Source organism: Vicia villosa, linkage group LG7 (assembly GCF_029867415.1).
Source record: "Vicia villosa cultivar HV-30 ecotype Madison, WI linkage group LG7, Vvil1.0, whole genome shotgun sequence".
In the NCBI taxonomy this organism is placed as follows: Eukaryota; Viridiplantae; Streptophyta; class Magnoliopsida; order Fabales; family Fabaceae; genus Vicia; species Vicia villosa.
The window spans coordinates 70,434,732-70,458,231 of record NC_081186.1 but is presented as its reverse complement, the minus strand read 5'-3'; the positions used below and the strand labels follow the sequence as shown (position 1 = coordinate 70,458,231).

General features: G+C 31.5%; 3 protein-coding genes across 4 annotated transcripts; 2 read left to right on the top strand and 1 right to left on the bottom strand.

Moving 5' to 3' along the window:
• Positions 1 to 1,068: 1,068 nt before the first annotated feature.
• On the top strand, positions 1,069 to 2,035 carry LOC131617397 (uncharacterized). The gene is made up of 5 exons (XM_058888691.1): positions 1,069 to 1,196; positions 1,283 to 1,393; positions 1,507 to 1,588; positions 1,682 to 1,777; positions 1,863 to 2,035. Exons 1-5 carry the CDS (start codon positions 1,084 to 1,086, stop codon positions 1,959 to 1,961), a joined length of 501 nt encoding a protein of 166 aa, XP_058744674.1. The 5' UTR covers positions 1,069 to 1,083; the 3' UTR covers positions 1,962 to 2,035.
• A 3,209-nt stretch (positions 2,036 to 5,244) lies between these two features.
• LOC131620729 (vacuolar cation/proton exchanger 3-like) lies at positions 5,245 to 9,032 on the top strand. Its single transcript, XM_058891895.1, has 11 exons — positions 5,245 to 5,605; positions 6,682 to 6,749; positions 6,872 to 6,900; positions 7,080 to 7,276; positions 7,369 to 7,584; positions 7,677 to 7,796; positions 7,889 to 8,005; positions 8,098 to 8,151; positions 8,245 to 8,361; positions 8,442 to 8,535; positions 8,627 to 9,032. The coding sequence occupies exons 1-11, from the start codon at positions 5,330 to 5,332 to the stop codon at positions 8,686 to 8,688; spliced, it is 1,350 nt and encodes a 449-aa protein (XP_058747878.1). The 5' UTR covers positions 5,245 to 5,329; the 3' UTR covers positions 8,689 to 9,032.
• A 272-nt stretch (positions 9,033 to 9,304) lies between these two features.
• Positions 9,305 to 23,500, bottom strand: LOC131620727 (ABC transporter G family member 31-like). Of its 2 annotated transcripts, XM_058891893.1 has the most exons (24): positions 22,881 to 23,500; positions 22,656 to 22,776; positions 22,483 to 22,571; positions 22,096 to 22,180; positions 17,761 to 17,923; positions 17,530 to 17,606; positions 17,281 to 17,425; positions 16,026 to 16,327; positions 15,658 to 15,939; positions 15,173 to 15,489; positions 14,934 to 15,094; positions 14,755 to 14,858; positions 14,218 to 14,374; positions 14,044 to 14,109; positions 13,777 to 13,913; positions 13,325 to 13,657; positions 12,952 to 13,242; positions 12,785 to 12,868; positions 11,116 to 11,249; positions 10,652 to 10,879; positions 10,352 to 10,523; positions 10,174 to 10,261; positions 9,917 to 10,083; positions 9,305 to 9,820 (listed from the first exon to the last, which is right to left on the bottom strand). In XM_058891893.1, exons 1-24 carry the CDS (start codon positions 23,216 to 23,218, stop codon positions 9,539 to 9,541), a joined length of 4,323 nt encoding a protein of 1,440 aa, XP_058747876.1. In that variant the 5' UTR covers positions 23,219 to 23,500; the 3' UTR covers positions 9,305 to 9,538. The 2 variants fall into 2 exon arrangements, with proteins under 2 accessions (XP_058747876.1, XP_058747877.1); XM_058891894.1 differs by lacking the exons at positions 22,096 to 22,180; positions 22,483 to 22,571; positions 22,656 to 22,776; positions 22,881 to 23,500 and adding an exon at positions 18,048 to 18,383.

Genomic DNA, 23,500 nt, shown 5'->3' with positions numbered 1-23,500 from the left:
TGATAAGGCTAGTATCAACTATCAAAGGAAATTTCCCGAGGTAATTATAATTTTTTTTCCTTTTAAATTGTTCTATTTTATTAATGATAATGACTTTATATTTACTATTGGTTTAGGGCATTTCATCTTGCCAACTATACTTATCGGAACCGAGTTATCGACTAGTTGGCAAGGGAAAAGTGCACAACACTTTGGGAGATTTACTTCACCATAGACCGCTCCCGGATGGACACCTGAAAGTATCGGTGGATGTTGTAGTAGATCATGATGCGATGCTACCGGTACCTGACATGGTCTCAGAGACGACATTGCTGTGAGATGCAATAGGATCATTTGTTGCATGGCCCTCGGAGCTCATTACCATTAGTGATGAGGTATATTGAAAACGATTATGAATCATTTAGTTTTCGAATGTCAATTCTAAACCGTTTATTAATTATTTTTTACATTTTAATTTTAGACTGCTCCTATAAAACCCACAGTTAAGGGTAAAGGGATTTTACAGGAGGAGGAGTCCGTTGCATCACTAAAAGAGGTACATTTAAAGTGTTAATAATTAATCTGAATCTAAATCTGCATGATTTTATATTTTACATAACTTATATGATTTTTAGGCATCCGCTCGAGAGTCACAACAAGTGACGCAGCAAGTTCGTACCGTACCACCCACTGGTCCTCCGAAGCCAGCGGGAAAAAAAGGCGGTGCTTTTGTGCCTCGGTACCGGTCGACGCTCGCAACAATGGTTGATATGTCCGATTTGAAGGATGGTGCTTTACGTGAAATCGTTATGGATGAGAGTGTCTTCGGTATTGAATTCAAGTCACTTATTACACTTGATGACTTGGAGGAGATTTTTAAGCATGATCAACTAGGCGTCAATAACATGCACTCATACATTCGGTAATATTCCCTCATCCGATATATTATTTAATTAGTCCCACAATATAATTTATTTACACATTTCAATGAAAATAATCTAATGTTTATTATGTTTTTATTTAAGGTTGTTGTATGACAGAGTGTTGCGCGGGACTCCGTTGTCTAACAGATTCCGTTTCGTGTCTTCCGCCCACTGCAGCGGAATGGCAATTGATTCGGAACCGGAATCAGTTAGACAACGCTTAGTAGATAGATTCATGTCCACCGGCAATACAGAATGTCTGCATCTTTGGGCGTATAATACCCGACCAGTAGGGTTAGTTTCTCATTCTTTCTTCATCTAATCTCTGTTTCTTTTGTGTATAGCAAAATTTTCATATAATCTATTGTTTTTATTTATAGAGCACACTGGTTGCTGCTTGCTATCAACCCTATAAGGGAAGTCGTGTATTATCTGAATTCGGTAAATGGTGAATGGACCAATTATCCGGCCATGAAGGACATCGTTGATTTGTAAGTGGGATCGTTCTAAATATATATTCGTGTATATTTATATATATATATATATATATTTACTTATTTGTGGGATTGATCTAAACATATGCTTTTATATATTTGTTAATTAGATCAATACAAGTGTTCCGAAGTCAACGGGACGCACAGGTATCCCGAACTAAATCTAGCAACATTACTTGGATCCAAGTGCAGGTACATTATTTTTCACAATGTTGCTTATAATATATTTATGCTACTTGATAAAACAATGCACAACTATAGAATCTTATTTGTTTTTCTATGTAGTGTCCGCAACAGAAAAACAGTTACGATTGCGGATACTTTGTATTGAGGTTTATGAAAGAAATCCTTCAGGCAAATCAATTAGAGATTCCGCTCACGGTATGAATTTATAACTTAAGATAATTTCATATAATTTATTACATTTAACTAAATGTATCATTCATATTTTGTTTTTGTTTTGTAGTACCTTGACGAATTCCGTGCCGCTGGATACCCGAGACTTAAGTTGGAAGAAATAAAAGAGGATTTGTGTCATTTTTATATTAAGCGCTTTTTCATGTAGGATTTGTGTCGAATTGAAGTACTATAATATTATTGATGTTGTAATGATGTATATATATAATTTTGGATATTATAATGGTATTATATTAGTATATATATATATTGTCTTACTGATGGCTGAAATAATATCGTCGAAAATAAATTACAGGTCGAAAATATTACAGGCTGAAAACATATTACAGGTCGAAAATATTACAGGTCGACTGGGAGGATTAAATTACAGGCTGCACATTAAAATACCTCATTTAGCTACTAAAGCGCTTTTTAAAAAAGCGCTCTTAAAGGCCCACATACTAAAGCGCTTCTTTTTAAAAGCGCTGCCAAAGATTACTAAAAAAGCAAAAAAAAAAAACAACATACTAAAGCGCTTTTGTAAAAGCGCTCTTATAGGGGGGCTATCAGAGCGCTTTTTCTGGAAAAAGCGCTCTTAAAGCCCACCCTATAAGAGCGCTTTTATAAAAGCGCTTTAGTATGTTGCGTTTTTTTTTTATTTTTTACTCTCACAGGTGGGCCTATCACAGCGCTTTTCTGGAAAAAGCGCACTTAAAGGGGGGCCTACCAGAGCGCTTTTTCCTGAAAAGCGCTCTTAAAGGGGGGCCTACAAGAGCGCTTTTTCCAGAAAAGCGCTCTTATAGGGAGGCCTACCAGAGCGCTTTTAAAAGCGCTTTCGTAGCCTATGCCAGCGCTGGCTTTGGCAGCGCTTTAAAGCGCTGTTAAAGCCCAAAAAAAACGCTCTTGTAGCTGTTCCGTGTTGTAGTGTTTGTAATTATATTTTAATTTTGTATATTTTGTGCTTATTTTATCTTAATTTCTAAAATAAATTGGTGTCGTCCCAAAAATTAATTTGGCAAAAAACAGTTTTGTGCCAAATTTGTTTTTATATAGATTAAAATTCACAAATAAATTTTACAACAAATTACAATTATATATTGTTAGTCTTAATGAATAAAAATTTATAAAAGAAAGAACATCGATTATTTTATGTGTATAAAATGATATTCTCTATCTTTCAAGAAATAGGTGATATGATGATAAAATAAATTTAAATTTATAATGTAAATGAAAACAAAAATACTTATATAATAAATTATTTACTACTTATTAGGATGAATACAAAATTATGTCAAATTAATTTTCATATTATATTAAGAAAATAAAAATAAACTTTTGTCATCATGACAATCTTAGACAAAATCCTAGCAAAAAAAACTTATGTGTCAATCTCACATTTTTTCAAATTAAAATTATTAATAAAATTGATATAATTATAATATCTTTATTATTATTATTATTATGATTATTCTTATTAATAATTCTATGTCTCTTAACTGAATTATAAGTTATGAATAATATTAAAGATGATAATATCGTTCATATTTTACTAAATATTTAAATTTTATAAAATAAATAAATTATGATCATTCAATTTATAAAATAAATAAATTATGATCATCAAACAACGCATCTCTTTTTTTTTTTAAAACTATGATCATTCAATTTATAAAATAAATAAATTATGATCATTCAATTTATAAAATAAATAAATTATGATCATCAAACAACGCATCTCTCTTTTTTTTTTTAAACTATGATCATTCAATTTATAAAATAAATAAATTATACTAATTAATTTATTAATTTTATTAATAAATATTTAAATTTTAAAATAATTAATTATAATTTATATTGAATGTAATTCTACAAAAGATGCATTGTTTGTATCCCCATAATCAATTATAGGGCCGGATTGTTTCATAAATTTAACCGCATATTCTTATTTAATCAATTAATTTTTATTGAATTTAAATAATATGGTGATATAAATATGTATAATAATATTTTATGTTTGTAAAAGAAAATATATTTATAACTATTAAATTGACATTTATACCTAAATTTAGTTTAGGTGAAAGTAAAACTTTTAACTTTCTCTATTATAATTTATAATCAGTATAAGCCTGATATCATTTATTTATTGAAGAATTTGAATTTCATACAATATTGAACACAAAAATAATATTATTTATATTTTATTAAATTTGTGAATGGATGATAAAATTAATATAAATATATAAAATAATATCAAAACAAAAAATAGTTTTATAATAAATTATTAATTATTGTCTAAAACAAAAAACAAAATTATATCAAACTAAATTTTACAATAGATAAAAAAAAAAAGGAAAATACAATATCTTAATAAAAGTTCTATATGTCAAACTGAATCTAATTGATGTGCATTATTTTAAACTTAATGAATTTAATTGATATGCATTATTTTAAATTTAATGATAGTCATTACATTTTTTGTAGTATTTTATTTTTATTAAATATATCACATATGTATAGTTGTGATTCACCAACGGTGTAAAATACAACATAAACTGATAAGAAAATTAAAATTAATTATAAAAAGAGGTTTATATAAATTGTCAACTGCCAATATAAATAAATATAATATAAATTTCTATATTTTAACTTTTATATATTATCAACTAAATATAAATAATTGTATTTTAATATTATAATATATTAACAACTAAAATTTATGAGATTTTAGATAATTTTATTTTTAATAAAAAATATTATTAAATTTTTATTTATTAATTTTAGTACATAATTTTTAATATATATATATATATATATATATATATATATATATATATATATATATATATATATATATATATATATATATATATATATATATATATATATATATATATATATATATATATATATATATCCGCACATCGTGCGGGCCACAATCTAGTATTATTTAAATACCCATACTATTTATAACAATAAGTGGATTCTAACATTATTTTATTTAATATAATTACACAATCTTTAAACTTTTTATCTTTATTTAATTTTCAACCAAACATTATCTCTCTCTATACTTTATAAACACGAAAATGGAAAATGAAAATGACAAAACAATGAAACAAACCACCCAAAAAGTAAAAACTATAGTGAATATATTACGTACAAACGTATAGGAAGATTCATGTTTTATCATCTATAATACCTCATAGAAACAAATTCGTATGAGCTCGAGCATGCAAAATTTATACTTCACCTATTCCAAATTTTCACCCAACAATATATCCATCCAAAACAATAAAAACATGTACGAGGGTTACGCAAACATGAGTTTGGAAAATTCCACGAAGCTTCATAGTACTTAGTTTGGAAATTGCCACAATAGCACAATGGTAATCTATACAATGCAACCACCCAATTTTTTTCACAACCTCATTCTAGTTTCATTTCAATGTGTTTTCTTTTATCTCAAATATTTATAAATCTCGTTACACTATTATAAATATTCTTCACCATCTGGAAGTGTTAATTAGTTTTGGTAGAATGAGTTTCTTCTCTGAGGCTACTTCGCGACCGATATTTCCTAGCATGAATGTGAATGAAGATTTGGAGAATAAGGTTGATTCGGTTGAGAATATTTCATCGAGTTCGATTGTGAGGAAGAAGTCGGATATTGTTTTGGTGACGAATAATGGTCGGTTTCAGATAGTTAGAAATGTGATGAGAAATGTGAAAGAGGTGATGTTGGGGACTAAGCTTGTTGTGCTTTTTCCTGCGGTTCCTTTGGCTGTTGCTGCGGATTTTTATAGCCTTGGAAGGGTAAGTAATTAGCACTTTTGGTGATTCATAATGTATGAACATTTTATTTATTTTTTAGAACTATTTTTTTTCTTTCAAAACAACATTGTTACATTGTCAAATATAATTTTATTTGTTAACGAAAATGATACACTTAAGAAAAACATGTTCAAAATGAGTTGTGTGAAAAAAAGTTCTAAATATTTTATAAGAGGGCTAAAATCTCGAATTTATAAATGAGAGAACTAAATTCAATAATTCACAAAAATGCATTTAAACCCCTATTATATTTTTCTAAAACACAAATTACACTAACTCCCAAGAGATTTACAGCTCTTTGTTGTATGGTTAATGAATTACTAATAATTAATTTTTAGTTGGTTAAGTGGTTTAAGGTTGCTAATGTTAGATGACGAGGTTAATTAAACAAAATATACTTAAATAGGAATATATATATTTCTTACATTAGCCAATCTTAAACTACTTAACAGCTATGCTTCTCATCTTTCTAAAATATAATAAATTATTTTTTATTTTATAAGCATATATTTAAAAAGTATAGTTTGTTATAAAGGATATTTGTGAATGATACAAAGTATGTATTTTTTTATTTCATGTTTTATAATAAGAAAAAAATGTTTTTGATAGTATATCATCCTAGTATTTTCTTATTTTATTCATATATAAAAACCATCTTACTATTTTTCAAAAATATATCTTTTCCATATTACCCAATTCAAAATTGTAAACAGAGTGTTTTTTATATATCCAAATCGTATAATCATGAAGACAAAAATATATATTTTAAAACAAATTGATGACAAGAAATAATAAAAGTTTCAACATTCATCTTTAAAAAATCAAACGTATATAACATAAGTCATACTTACCTGAATCACAAACTTAAATTTTTAAGCAAAATCAGAAATTTTGATCATAGGTCACACTTGAATCACGAACTTAAGTCTTACGTCAAAATTGAAAATTTTAATTTATAAAATCTCATCCCCTCTAAAAAGAAAATATTTTTTTAACCATTATCATTATTTATGTAAGGAATATGATATAATATAATTGAATTTCTGTGATGTATATAGCCTTGGATTTTTGCTTTGAGTTTACTTGGACTTGCTCCCCTAGCTGAACGTGTCAGCTTCCTCACTGAGTAAGTTTGCATGTCACATTGTAATATGATTATACTATCATTCAAATTTCATATTTTTTAACATTGCTATTTAATAATTTTTTGTTACTGAAATTGTTTACCTGAACTGCATAAACTTCAAGGCAAATCGCATATTTCACTGGACCAACAGGTATTTACTCTTTTATGGATATAATAAACACTAGACAGATTTATGGCCGATGACTGATAGCCAATAGTTTATAGTTAAGAACTAATTATTTATAACTGACCACTGATAGCTGATAAACATTTCAATAGATTGATTACCATAAATTACTTTAAGTAAGCCAATTTGTATGAATGTTTCAGTTGGAGGACTTCTAAATGCAACTTGTGGCAATGCAACTGAGATGATCATAGCAATATTTGCACTTCATCAGAACAAAATCCATGTTGTCAAATTCTCCTTGCTTGGTTCCATTCTCTCAAACCTTCTCTTGGTTCTAGGAAGCTCACTCCTTTGTGGTGGCTTAGCAAATCTCAAAAAGGAACAAAGATATGACAGAGTAAATATACATTATTGTCCTTTTTTCCATCACACATTGTGCATTCATGCTACTAATCAATTTCTTATGTTGTTTAATTATTAAATGAACAGAAACAAGCGGATGTGAACTCATTGCTTTTGTTGCTGGGATTTCTATGCCATTTGCTGCCATTAATGTTCAAATATGCGTTAGCGGGAGGAAATCATTCTATCGCCAATTGTACTCTTCAATTGTCGAGAGCAAGTAGCATTGTTATGCTTATAGCATATGTTGCTTATATTTTCTTCCAATTGAAAACTCATCGAAAAATATTCGATGCACAAGAGGTGATTTATACTAATTGGCGTAATTTATTTAACTTATATGAGTACATTTTAGTCGTCGTAGCTACTTAAATTATGTGAGGTTTGATTTTCAGGTGGAAGATGAAGAGGACGAAGAGAAAGCAGTGATAGGATTTTGGAGTGCATTCAGTTGGTTGGTGGGTATGACATTGGTCATATCTGTTCTTTCTGAGTATGTTGTGGGAACCATTGAGGTACTTTTCGATGATTTTGGTTTTTTAAACTAAATACACAATTTGATATGATGGGTTAATTAATTGTCTACACTTTTATGCACAATAACTAGGCTGCTTCAGATTCTTGGGGAATTTCTGTGAGCTTTATTAGCATAATTTTGCTACCGATTGTTGGGAACGCTGCAGAACATGCTGGATCAGTCATATTTGCTTTCAAGAACAAGTTGGTATGGTTTTAATAAACCAACACCTTTAATATTTATATTAGACATTGCAATTTCTTTGCAAGTACTATAAGCTTAAGTTTGTTATCTTGCAGGATATATCATTAGGTGTTGCTATGGGATCTGCTACTCAAATTTCTATGTTTGTGGTAAGGCTGTGATAACTATTTTGTCAAGCAATTATTATTTTTCAATGTTGGCTTAACACCGAGAAATCTGGATTATACAATAATCTATTTCAGGTTCCATTTAGTGTGATTGTTGCGTGGATAATGGGTATACGAATGGATCTAGACTTCAATCTTCTTGAAACTGGATGTCTTGGTTTCGCAATTATTGTTACAGCCTTCACTTTGCAGGTCTGCATATTCGGCATTTATTCTTTAATTTTCTTATCTTTAAAGTTACTAATTATGTGATTCTATTGAATCTTCTGTAGGATGGAACTTCACACTATATGAAAGGAGTCATTCTTACTTTCTGTTACGTTATCATTTCTGCATGTTTTTTTGTTCTCAAAGCTCCACAAATCAGTAAGTATACCTAGCTTCCTATCACGAACAGTAAAACTTTAATTTGTTCATATGTGTTTGATTAAACATTCAACTTTTTTACTTGTTACAGATCAATATGGTATAATCGATTTCGGAGCAAACACCCCTGTGAAGCCATCTCCTATAGAATGACTTTGTTTTCCGTGGTGATTAAAACAACCTGACCCTACACATGACTGAAATTCTTCACTCCAGATACCAAGTCGGATTTCTGCCTGTGGAACATGAGGCTGTGAAAATCAATCATAAGTCCGAAGTAGATATTTCAATGCTTGTGCTCTTTCTCAATAATAAGGCGTAACAATGTCTTTTTGGTTATTGCTCTATATATAGTTATCATTATCAATGGACTTAATTCATGTATACCCCAATTCCATGTTCCAGTGTTTAGCATTACAGTATTTTCTATTGTGTCAGATGTTTAATTAAATAAAAGAATTTCAATAAAGGATGAAAAATTATGGATATTAATCTTTCTTTATAGTTTTTGTTCACTTTAAAAATATTGTAAAGATTCATAAGTTATCTTGTCTACTGAATCTACATATAATTAAGAGGTTATGTGTGTAATTATTAAGACTGTTGTTTTTAAGAAGGCCAAACAGCTAATTTATACCAGATAAAGTTGTAGAATAAAAAAAAGGTGTTTGATCATCAACTTTTTGTGAGTAGAAACTGAAGTTATTATACTTGAGAATTCATTCAGAGTGGTGGGATCTATGATAGTTTCAACTATTAAGATATGAAATATCAAAAGGAATTCTTTTTGGCTTTTAAATTGGAATGAATGCCTTTTGTAATCGGCAGGACCCAAAAACAAAACATAAACAACCGGGTCTCACATCATCTACAATAAACAGACCTAGTACAGTGACAATTCTATCGAGCACCTTCCTCATGAACTGCGTGGCATACAAAATCTTATCCAATGAGTAAATCATCTACTACTATTATGATGTGGAAACCTAAAAATGTATATCTTTTATCTCTTCTGGAAATTAAAAAGTTTAACAGATGTAGCAAAACTACCGAAGAATAGGATATTAAATGCAAGAAGGACTATCACTGAAAGACCCACAGACGATATTCCGTTGATTTTCTGATCATATCCAAGAGTTGCAGATATATACTCTTTCACAGTGCCTTTGAATCCTGGTCCCTCAATTGTTGTTTCCACATCACCAAGCTGAGATGTTATAATACCGCGTAAAGTCCATTGAACAGGGCAGATATAATAGAACCAAATCCACCAATCCGGAATACTCTGAGACATCCATAATCATTGTCACATTATTAGTTTTTAGAAGCCGATAGAAAATTGACTTTTGGTTCAAAAATTTCTAAGTATAACATTACTCACCGCTTTTGGGATAAGAAAACCGGAAAGAAGATTCCACAGGGAGTAAAAAGCTGAAGAAATAACAGCAGCCAACTGTTGTGAAGCTGTAAAACCAACCGCCATCATTCCGTAAAAGGTGAAGTAGGTAAAGGTTAGGAACATGAACAATAGATAGAGAAAAAACTTCCCTGCAATAAATACAATTACATATTAAAAGTGGAATCCAAACATATATAAAACAACCAATATATGAATATACATGAAAGTTGATATGTTACCCGGTGTCTTCTCAAAATTGACCATAAAATATGTTATCAAGCCAAACACCAATGTCTGAACAGCAATGTATGGGATCTCTATAAGTCCCTGAAAGTCAGATTAAACAATCATTATAAGTAAATAATTAAGCCGAAAAATTAGCCATGTAATAATTTTCAGTGTTGTGATGAGACCTACCTGGGCTGCTGCATATGGTAATGGAGAGTACATTCCTGCTGCTTTCTCTCTATAAAATACTGTCCTTTCTATTGAAACAATCGGCTGTACAGAAGAAGCATTGTTTACCCCAAGAAACAAGCACGCAGAATAAAGAGCTCCCATAAGGACAAACAGCTCTTGAGTTGTTGCTCTACATAATATTATTGATAGTTACGGTGTCAGTCAAACTGAATAAAGCTTCTTGCCTTTTCTTATTTGATTTAAAGTTACATACATGAAATAACTCCTTTACAATAAATGAAAACAAGGAAATATTACCTTTTTGAACCAACATCCCAAAATACACTTCCAAATATTAAAGCACTGATTGTGGTGAAATATAGCCTCATTGCATTATATGCTGGGCTTCTCCAGTACACAAGATTTTGTTTCCATAAGCACAGAAAAAATTGGGACAACGAATTTTGTGAAAACATTGTGTCAAACTTCAGTGGTTCGGATCCAGCAGGAGGATGCTCAAATTCCAAAATAGAAGACTCCACCCCTCTGATAAAAACATTGACTAAGCAGTTTAGCAATTTATCTGAAAAACAATATTTCTATTCTACCACCTGTAGCTTAAGGGCTGTATCATCTTGGATTATTAGTTTTTTTTTCAATTTCTAGAACAGGGGCCTTTCATTCATATCATATCACTCCAACATTAACTAAAAAAATAAGAACAAAAAGACTCTGGCAGTAGCAGTAGCAGTAGCAGCTGATAAACATCACAATAGAAACACCTGAATTGCGCTGAATTCTTGTAAATTGCTGCAAAATCTGAACCAATTTTCTCTTCAATAGCAGGTGTAGTGACCTCAAGAACCCAGGTAGCTGGATTGTAGCCACTTGGAATAGGGGGGATACCACCGATTCCCTGTCGAGCAGATAGGAAAAAACAACCAGAAATATAAACTCAGGAACTCGCACATGTATTCTGACATTAGTTTTAGAAAAAGAAATCCACAACAAAAAAACTGAAAGACGATGAAGCAGGGGCATTTCTGGGTCATACTTGTTAGAAAAAACAAATAGAAGATGAGAATATAAATCTAGACTATAAAAGTATGTTTTCTTTAATAAACGATGCACTCCTCCTTCGTTCTCCACTGTCTTAATTCTCTTTCTATTCCCTTTCTCACTCTTTGTTCTGTTGTAAGTATTCTCTACTTTCCCACACAACTCCAAATCATGTATCGATAAAAGAAAGACCTAATTCCACTATGTATATTCTGAACTACTCTGCTCATAGCTCCTGTTCCAATCTAAGCCGATGCCTGTTCCAGAAAGGCTCAAAACAGGGACCGATCCAGGTGGTAAAGAGCTCAATGCTCCACAAAGCAATGAGGACACCTGTCTCCTGGGACAGATGCCCCTCGGGAAAAGGTTCTAGAGACTAAACCCCGGCCTCACTATAAGGCCTGCCTAATGAAGGCCTCATATTTAGGTACACACTATTCTAATCCTGAATACCTCTCACCTTCGACCGTCTTCTATTTGGGTGTCGGAGTATTTGCAAGTATCTCGGCCGCTAGACCAGAGCACCGTGACACCAAACTACACCGGAGTACGCTATAGGATCCTGGTTCATCACCTCATTTGTGAACCTCATCGATCTTCTTGTGATCAGATCTAAGCTTATAAATATCTAACTTCTAGAAAAGGATAATCATTATTCAAGCCTAATATTTCACAGAATAGAAAGAAGTCGGAGAACAAAACTAGATATAAAGAAAAACAGGATGTTTTCATGCAGTTGTAGAAAGCAGACAAGTTGTGTGCACAAGATAGACACTTAGGAGAGACACTAACGCGTTGTTTGAGAGTTTAGGAGGAGAGGGAAAGGGAGCATTTTGAAATAAAGGAAGGAGAAGTGGAAAGAATTGGGAGAGGAGGGATTTGGGGGGTTTGTTTTTCTTTATATTATAAAATCCCCTTAAAATGGGGAGCTGAAAAATTGTATCGAAAGAGGATTTTGTAGAGTTTTTGAAGGTTTTAGTAAATTCTTCAAATTCGATCTATATTATTATGATACTCATAAAATTAAAAATATATTAATGGTAAACATACATTTATCACTCTCTACAAAAGCATTCTTTCAAAAACTATGGAAAATTTCTCTTTTTTTCCGTCTACTCCCCTTCCTCCAAAGCTCACATTTTTCTTCCCTCAAAACTCGCAAACAAAGTCTAAGGATAAGGAGTAAATTATTCGTAGCATGCAGCACTGAATGGTGCCATTTTCATTGTAAGCTGAAAAAAAGATTGTGGGATCTTAAGTTTCATTGGTCAAGTTTGCACCTGGGTGTACTGATAATCACGATCGATGAGTAAAAACCACAGATGTAGTGGTAACAATAATAGGAATAGTAGTAGTACTAACACTAATAGTAATAAGTTCTAAAGTCATCACCTGAAAATAGTCTATCAATATCCGTGAATGCTCACCAATCTTTCCTCCATAAATAACTTGTCCCCCGCGTTTCATAAGAAGTAACTGGGCAGCAAAAGCAAATGCAGAAATAAGTGCACTATTAGATATCAAAACAATAAACTGACAGAAGACATGATTGAACTAACATCATCAAATGCTTCAAAAATATCAATACTTGGTTGATGTATTGTGCAAACCACTGTCCTTCCAGTATCAACAGTGTTGCGAACAGTTCGCATAACAATAGCTGCAGCACGCGCATCAAGTCCAGATGTAGGCTCGTCCATAAAAATAATAGAAGGGTTTGCAACAAGCTCCACTGCAATAGTTAATCTCTTTCTCTGCTCTGTTGATAAGCCTGAACTACCTGGCATACCAACCAAAGCATGTCTCAAAGAATCAAGCTCAACTAGTTTCATCACTTGTTCAACAAATTCCTGTAAAATATTTCAGCTAGTTAAAGTCTGTAAATTTCAATGCTCAAATCAGATGATACAATGTGTTACGAAAACAAATTACACGTCTTTTATCAATGCTGATTTCCTTGGGAAGACGAAGAGATGCAGAAAACCACAGAGACTCCTCAATTGTAACTTGAGGAGAATGTATATCATTTTGTTCAACATATCCGGATATTCTAGCAAATGTCCGTTGCTCTTTTGGGTAACCTGATATTTTGATGTTCCCTTCGATATATCCTCCAGTTTTCCTGCCAGCAAGTACATCCATCAATGTGGTCTTTCCAGCTCCACTAGACCCCACTAATGCTGTAAGGACACCCGGTGAGAAAACTCCGCTCACATCTGTTAAGAGTTGCAACCTTGTTTCAGGTATGCCTTGCTTTCTTATTTCCTGTAAAAACGTCCTTCTGAACTAGTTAATGAAAAATACATCTGCTAATTTTTATGGTGCTTATATCATTACATATATAGACAGTATTTTATGGAATCAGAAATTACAAATGCCCTTACCTTTGGCATATCAACATAATAATTGACATTATGGAATGTCATTGTCAATGGTTGAAATGGAAGAATCATTCCCTTCATATCACTTTTATCTTTCGTAGTCCTGGAATCGGTACTCATTTCATGGACCTGATTACTAACTGCATAGCCAATTCAAGTATTGTGCGACATTTTAGGTCAATACATTATCTATCTTTAAATATGTACGGTCCATCAAAGTGAAGTAGATAATAGATATTTATTCAAGCAAAATAATATCAAGCTCACTACCATCTCCAGAAGAATTCTTTCCTGAGCCATCATCCTGAGGAATAACTGTGCGAGCCTTTTGAAGTGCTGTATTAAAAGTAAGAAAAAAAACCGGATATCATAATGAATGACATAAATGGAAGGAGTGCAGGCTCTTAAATGGAAAAACTGGGGAAAATAATATTCAAAACTTACGATTCAGATAGGCCAAGGACAAAGTGACCATACTATGGAAAAAAACTGCATAGAGCATTAAAATTCCAGCACCAACCCAATACCAGTAATCATCAACTGGTATGTTGTGTGAAATGAGGATGTTGTAACCAACTGTGTTGTTCCCAATTGCTGATTTCTGCAGACAATAATTAATATTATAATTCATAAATATGCTACAAAACCATTTAAAATAAAAATCACGTATAATATTCATTTTTTCGTCTTAAGATTTTGATTAGTTGATTGTTTGCATGGCAATAGAGTCTACATAATCAGATGGTCAAAATTCTAGTCCATGTCAAAATTTATATTCTTTATAATACAAAATCAGGTTTTAGCCCAAATTATAACGGGCCTACTAAACTTTGACCATGCTTAATGACCAAAGGGAAATCAGGTGAAAAGGTATTGGAAATTACTCACAAAATTTTCTCCGTGGAGTTAGTCCTTGACAGTATATTAACACATGAATTCATTGGCAGAAAATTAATAAGTTACACATGCCAAATATAATACCTTCATCCATCGGGTAGCAGTAAATTCATTAACTGTAATTGCAGTTTGTCCATAGGTAAGAGGTGACAAATAGTAGCCCCAAATCCACCATGGCTTAATCATTCCTGAAGAAATAACAACCAAATAACTAACAACAATATGGTTTGCAATTCTCTAGCAGTATGTGGGTCAGTGCCTACCTTTAGGTACAATAAATCCTCCAAGCAAAAATATAGTCAGCAGTGCAGCTGAGCCAAATGTATTGGCAAGAACCATATCTCTTGCAATAGCAGCCATCATCCCGAAAAGACCTAATGCCATTTGGTGCACTATAAAAAGTATAAACATGTAGCGAAAAAACCTGAAACATTTAAAAATTCAATGACTAAGAAGGTAAAAATAATTTTTTTAATAGAAAGATGCAATAAATTTAAGATACCTTCCCGCAGCAGGGGCAAATCCAACAGTGTAATATACAACAGCACTCCATATAAAAGCCTCAATAACGGAGTAAGGTACACGGAGAATCCAACTGGTAAGAGACCATGCCCATGCAGGATAGAATAAATTATCTCTTTGCTTGTAAAATATTGGGAGCCGGCTTATCATCAAAGGCAACTCAGAGAACCCATTAAACATCATGTGAACAAGCCCAAAAAATAGAGCAGAAAGATAAAGATTCCCAAAAACCTCATCTGTGGGATGCAGCCTTGTTCGTAGGAATACTGTACATGTAACGAATCCAACAAAAGCAACCTGGGGCAACATGATAAAATATATAAATAAGTCAACAACTTACAAAATAAGTTGATACTTGATAATATAGACTTCATAAAGATAATAATAATAGGATCTTTTCAATTTTGAAATAAATAAAAAATAGTCCAAAGAGCAAGTTTAAATACAGTATCTAATAAAAAATACCTGGAAGGTTCTAAAAACATAAAGGAAACTATGTCTTTTGATCAAAAGGACTTCTCGATTAAAGCAAGCTTTTGTGACCTCCAATTTTGACACAGCATATTTTTTTTGAGCCAAAGCTGAAGGGTGGCACTTTGATTTATCGTATGGATGTGCCTGTAAGGAGTCAATATACCTTCCAAATCTAGATTTTCTAAAGGCTTCTGCAATCTCATGAACTGAGATAAATTCATATGGTTTAGAAGGATCAGCCCAGTACTGTGCCTGATCCTTTTTAGAGGTGACCTGACAAAAGATAAGAAGTTAAACAAGATTCATATGAAGCTCTTGACCCTAAGAGTATGTTTAGACAATATTATTTATACATATACCTCCTGAAGGAAGTCTGCAATCCCCTTACGTGGTGGAAGTTGAAAACCTATTGACTCAAAAAATTCAAGCACATCTTCTCGAGGGCCTTCATATATTACATGCCCTTCCGACAGAAGCACCAGGTCATCAAAGAGCTCAAATGTTTCAGGAGCAGGCTGAAGGAGAGCCATGAGTACTGTTGCCTCCATCTGATGAACAAAATTCTTTATGCATTTCACAATCTGGAATGTAGTAGAGCTATCAAGCCCAGTTGATATTTCGTCCATAAATAGTGTTTTTCTAGGACCAACGATCATTTCTCCTAAAAGATACAATATGAGATGTCATTGGTTGCTGCAACCACACGACTTAAATCAGAGTCATCACTCATCACAGTATTTCAGGTCTTCTAGTTCAGATGACGTTAACAAGATTATAAAATATACTGATTTTTGTCTTCAGCTATGCCTTACAAATCCGAAAGTAATATAATAGCACCTTCCCCAGAAACATGTCTCAGTAAGAGCAACAATGCATTAACCTTTAAAGGGAAATGCATCTTCCCCTATTTCTATACTTCTAACCAATGTAAAAAAAATTATAAATGATAACCAAGCACTTCTTTTTTTGACAAGTCTCACCAAATATTTATTATACATTTGTTGATTAAAAATGTTAAGAATCCGTTAGAATCAATTGGAATTGATTAACATTAATATTGTATAAGTTATATTGATGACATTACCTATTGTGCACAGTTTATATGATTATAAATATACACTCGGTCTGATTTCATTAGACACAATAATATACAGAAAATAGGATTTCAATATGGTATCAGAGCTAGGTTTAAGATCCAATGGGTCCCCTGCTATCAGGTTTCCGCTATCGAGCCACCCACCATTTATTTTCATGCTCCAATTGTCCTTGTCTAGTCTTGGCCGTGAGGGGTATGTTAAGAGTCTCACATTGAACAATATATGGCCTGAACATGTATTTATAAGTGGGGGCAATCCTCATCCTATAAGCAAGTTTTATATGATCGAGTTAGGCCTAAAACCACATTATTTAACATGGTATCAAAGCGCACAATTAGGTTTTCCATGAACAGGGAGAAATAACCACGGATTTCGTCAAGTATGAAGACCAATTGATTGATATGTTCACTAAGCCTTTAAAGGGTTCTCGAAGGGGGAAAATAGGAGTATATCCGATAGGGACAAGCATTAGATGTTAAAAACAAATAAACGTAATTGCAGAAGAAGGGCAACAAACCTGTTGTAACTCTCTTTCTTTGGCCCCCGGAGACTCCCCTGACCATGTCGTTACCAACTATTGTATCTGAACATATATCGAGACCAAGAACCTTCAAAATGTAATCAGTGTTCACACTGTGCTTTTTACCCCCTACAGAGGATGCCTGCAGAGTCAATAGTTTCACACAAGACAATATTAGGGAAGCCCTGAATATAGAGGGGAATGAATACTATCATACATACAATATTACAAATTTAAGAAGATAACCTTCATAAATGCGTCAATTTCTGGACTTGGCCGGATATTCATTTCATTCTCTAGACGGCCCAGATCTTTTGTATATGCTGTAGAAAAAGTTGAAAGATTAAAAGGAAAGGGAATCTGTTATAAAAAATATATTAAGCAGTAGTAAATTAAAGTTCTTAAATGCATTTTGGTAGAAAATCTATTATAAAAAAATATGTAAAATCCATTTTTAGAATAACAAAGGAAGTATACCTGCAAAACCTTCTTGTGCACCTTGACATCTAGCACCAAAGTCCATAGTTTCTCTCACTGTCAGTTCTGGAATGTGATTATCTGTTTGACTAATATATGCAGCAGTCCTTCTAACATAAAACTCATCTATCTCATGGCCGTTGTATGTTATACTACCAGTTTTCTGTGAGGGGGAAAATAGTGAAAAGAAACTGAGTGAGAGATACACATGTCAACATGGGTTTTCGGAGATGGTCTGCATTCCATAATGACTTATGAATTGTGAAAGTGTTATCTGAGAGAAGTACCGGAATTACAAACAAACAACAAAAACCCGAAATGTTGGGTAACACATCCGAACACCAAGAAACTATTGCTTCATATACACTCCCAAATCCCATCCCAGAATCATATATATCTGGGTATTCAGATTTAGAAGGGCAAATCTTTTTCATTTGTTTGATCATACGTAGAGAATAGGGATTTGCACAATCACTCACCCAAAAAAAAAAAAAAACACACAGAGAAATGGATTCTGTTTGGTCATACAAATAAACCAATTTTTAGTTTATTTAACTAGTGTATCTGCTTGCTTGATCAAATGAAATACTATGTTTGTAAACAAGTTTTTCTTACTAATTTATGGTTTTTTGTATTTGAATCAATTTATTTATAGTTTTTTTTTTTAATATACATAAAGCTTGAAGTTTTTGACTGAATCATGGTTGGTCCTTGCAAAAACCGAAATTGATCCAACCTATTCTCTCACTAAGTATGTTTCAATTTCAACCTTCTAAAACTTAACTCGAACCAATTTATTCTCTTTTGTCACTATTAGAGTCAAAATCAATTTTCTATGTCAAAATACTAGATAAACTAATTAATGTTTGAAAATGATATTTTTATGGCTATTATTAATTAATTATAATAATGCTAATTTTATAGATAACTATATTCTTTACTTTCACTAAAATAATTAAAATCAATTTTTTTAGAAGCAAATAAGTCTTTGTAATATTTTACATTTTCATTCTTTATTATTATGTTTTTAAGGAGAAAACTTATACAATTTCTTTCTTTTATTTTTTAAAAGATATTTAAATATATTTGTCATATTTTTATTGGAAAATAGTATAAACCACAATAATTGTATCTAAGTTTTATTTTTCTTAAAATCTATTCTCTTTCTTATTTTTTTTTTATCTTTTCATTCTCTCTATTATTTTTAATCTTTTAACTTTCTTTTTTTTTATCAATTTTTCGATTTCTCATTTTAAATTTAAATTATCTCTCTTAATTTAATTTAATATTTCATTTTCTTTTTTATTAATATTTTTTATTCTATTTATTTCTTAATTATATTATATTTTTCATATATTTTATTAAAATTTAATGTGATATTTGTTCCTGATAAAAACACTTTTTTGTCAACCTCCCAGAAGCTTTGAGTTTGCTGAAGTGTGTGAACGCTCTCCTGTAGTGACTTATTCTACTAACGCAGAGTCTCAACGATTGACAATAACTATATCATGTCTGGCAGAGTGCGAGGTTCACTCTTGTTGGAAGATGATTCAAATATCCAATTAATATGAGATAAAAAAAATTTTATGATTTTGAGTGGCTTGAGAAAGTTTTACCGAGGTTCTGTTTCTGATAAAATATTTTTTGGTCTACCTTCCTGAAGCTAGTTAGGTGAGGTCACAAATGTATGGAAATGTGTTGCTTATTCATTTATTATCAGCGTAATTTTTACTCTATTTTTTAAATACCTTCTTATTTGCCTTGCGGGGCTTTATATACTATAAATTTTAACTCTCTTGATTATAATGAGCTACTCCTTTGACTCACATGCTTAAATGTTTGGGATAATGTTCGTCGTCACCATAATTGTCGTCAAATAAGTTTTGTAAGGCTCCTCCATAAATTTCGTAACCTTCATGCGACCTTGAGAGTGTCTCCAAACTGTTACGTTAGGTTACCAACTAGGATATTCGACCATCTAACCATAAATGAGTTGTAAGGGCACGGCTTCGGGAACTAGTTGTCCGATCTCTATAAAAAAGACATACTTGGAATCCTACGCGACCACGGGAGACGGACAACAAACCGACTTTTTGTTGGTTAAGATCCTTCCTGCACTTCTAACTTCACCACCTCGAACAATATTGAGAGAGATATCTAGGCTAGGATAAAAGTTTTGAAATGTGCACATATATAATTGGGTTGTGTAGGAATAGTTTAGACGTTAAGACTTGATTTATTTATATATTTGTCCAATAATATGTATCAAAGATAAATTATATCGGTAGAATTAATTTTGAAGGTAAAAATAATTTTAATTTAAGAGAATCAAATACGTTAAAATAATTTTAAATCAATTCAACAATTTTAAAATTACTTTTGAGTCTTCCAAAAATTAAATGGAAGATACACTTATACCATTATAATATCATATTAATGGTATTTCTAACTTAAATAACCATTATTAATTTTTTTTCTTTAGTTATACTAATATAATATTATATTAACATTCTATATTAATAATAATAATGTAAATTTTTTTTACACATATATCAAATAAAATTATTTGTGATACTGCTTTCTTTTAGATTGTTCTAAAACTATCTCGAAAAATATGTATTTCTCATATAATTTAATTGAACACAAAAAAAAAATATTTTAGGCCGTGCTGGAACACAATAAATATTATTAAATCACATTAAATAAATTTAAAAATATAATCTATGTTGTTAAATCGATCCATAAATGATAAAGAAAAGTGTGTTAGGCTGCGCTGGAACAATATAGATGAAAGGAGATTTAAATTATGTGATTTTATTTCCTCAAACCAACCAAATCCTTGAATTCAAACTGAAAATTAAAATGTATATGAAAATTTAAATTATGTGATTTTATTTTTATATTATTGTCTCAATAATAAAAATAATATTGCAGTTTTAAATATATATGATAAATAATTTGAAATATTAAATTGAAAATGATAAATATTTTAAAAAAATGTATTTTATTTAAATAGAATGATATAAAAATATAATAAAATTTAAATTTTAATATTATCAATCAGTTCAAATTATCTTGTCAATTGTTTTTAATTTTAATCCGTAAGTTTTTCAATTATAAGAAATTGATTATTATTTTCCATTGAACTAAAGTATATACTCAATACTTCATATACGAACATTCGTATTCACCCACACAAAAACATTTTGAATAAATGTCAAATTCAATTTTAAAATAATATTAATTATTTTTTTAAGTATAATTCTTATTAATATTACATGTATGATTCTCGGTTAAATGTATTGTAATTACTTTAATGAGAATAATGAATAGTATTATTTTTTCTTCACTTATAAATTTATTTGAATTGTGTAAAATAAGCAAGTATGACAATTATTTTACGATGAGAAGTGTATTTTCTTTAATCCGCGATGATTATGTTCAACTTGACCTCCAGTGACTGCTCCAAAGCCTCCTGTGGCTTGACTCTATAGATCAATTATGGGAGATATCAAAGTCGGTAGTGAGACTGAGACATCTAATTTTAAAGATCATATAAATTTTACACTTGAAATAAATAGAATTTTAAGCTTGATAAATGTTGATGAGTAAATCTCATAGTAGTATCATTATTTTCCTAACTTTAAAACTCAATTATAAATAAAATTAACTAATTACAAACAGATTAAAAATAGAAATCAATTTCAGTTAATTTTTGTGATGTAATTAGAAAACAATTGCATTCTCTAAACTACAATTTTTTATATTTATTTGGCATCATAATTTTTTTAATAACAGTTTATTAACAATTACTTATTACAATATATATTTACACTTTTACTGAGTCCTACACCTCTAACAACTTTTAATATTTATCTGAATTGTTTTAAGACACTTGAGATACTCTTGAATGAGTAAGAACTTCGGTCCAACAAAATAAGAACAATTTTTTCTTTGCTTATAATTGAATGTAATAAAAAAGTGAATTTTTTAATTAGGTAAAAAGGAGACAATCTCAGTATTGTGAATGTACATTAAACTGTATTTATTTCAATTTAAGAGCTGCTTCACAAATAAATTGTATTAAATTGTTAGTCATTTTAAAAATCTAATAAAATATTTTTTTATTATTTATTATAAATTTTTATTCACTATTTAAAAAAAATTAAAATAAATTGAATAAGTCACCCGCACCGCAACCCTGTAGTGTCAATACACAACTACCCGATTGAATTTCATTTCTTAACTAGGTACTTATAATGTGACATGAAAGGGTGAAAATTTAATGGACAACTATTCAATTCAAGAGCAGTCTAAAGGGAATACTGAGTGCACCTTCAGATTAGAGTCAAGCTTGCCCGCTAGAGCCATTAGTAAAGAGGACTTGCCAGAACCTGGAGGTCCAAGTAGCAAAGTCATCCTGCGTAACAAAAAGTAAGCTACCCGATTAATCACCACGTAGCACACATCAAGTTCTTAACCTGTCAAATGCATAACCTCTTCACCCGTGATAATATCATTACTATCACGCTGTTTCAATTCAATACCAAATGTATATCAACCATAAAAAGTAACTTTATTCTACTAAAGTGACCAAAAAGAGAAGATGAAAAAGAAAACATAAAAAAAACATGAGTTTATAGTTGCGTAACAATCACAATAACTATAACTAACCATTGAAGGAAATATTACAACTAGGAAGAAGGAGGAATATTTAACTACCTTCCAGGTTTTATAACGCCGCTCACATTATCTAAAATAGTAAGGGAATGCCGTTTAGGTCGAAAACACCCCAACTTCGTTAGGATACCCTACGTGAAATCACATAACATATTCAGAATCACATGCACGCATCAACAAAACAAATATGAAATGAAGTAAATACAAAAAATAACCTCTAACGCATCACGAGTGTAATTGAGCAGAGTTGGAATAGCTCGTGAACCGATTAAAACATTAGCACTAACAGTCAAATTCGAATACCTAACTTCAATCTTCGGTATCTCAATTCCAACCCTATCAGAACCAGAAATAACAAACAGATCCATAATTTTGAACAATAACAAAAAAAACGAAAAAAAATAAATTAAATAGCGATAATAGAAACCGGAAAAAAAAACCTCTCGATGCGTTCTTTGATGGCGGAGAGGAGAGCGTAATTGTCCTGAGCATTGGTAGCAAACGCCTTCTTAACTACGAGTTCACGCGTATTGCGATTCAGTTTCCTCACATCAACTAAATCATCGGTGCTGGTTTTCACCGGCGAAGGTTGACGATTGGAAGAGGAAGCGCGGAGGACAGCGTAGTTGATTCGCTTCTGAGACGGTAAACGAGAAAGCGCCGCCCACTGAAGCTCCGCCTCGTCCTCCTCCACGGCCTCCGCGTTGGATGCTCTCGCAAAACTCTCGCTACCGTTGGATCCAATTTCGAAGAACTCGCTTCCATCGGAAGCTGCCATTTCTCTCTCTACAACTGTTTTCTCTCTCTATAACGGTTTTTGGTTTTGCATCTAAGAAGAATGAAATGAGAGAGTGAGTGTGTTTGCTTGAGTTTTGATCCGTCTAAGGGAAGGGTGGTGTGAGATGACGTAAATGCCCTCCGAAGTTCTCGGTGAAGTTCGTTATATTTTCGGGAATGAAAGAAGCTGGCACTTGTTTTTTCAATTGGGGTTCGTTTGTGTGACTGTGTGCATGGAAATTAATTGTAGTGTTGCGAATGTCCAAGTTAATTAACCTATTGG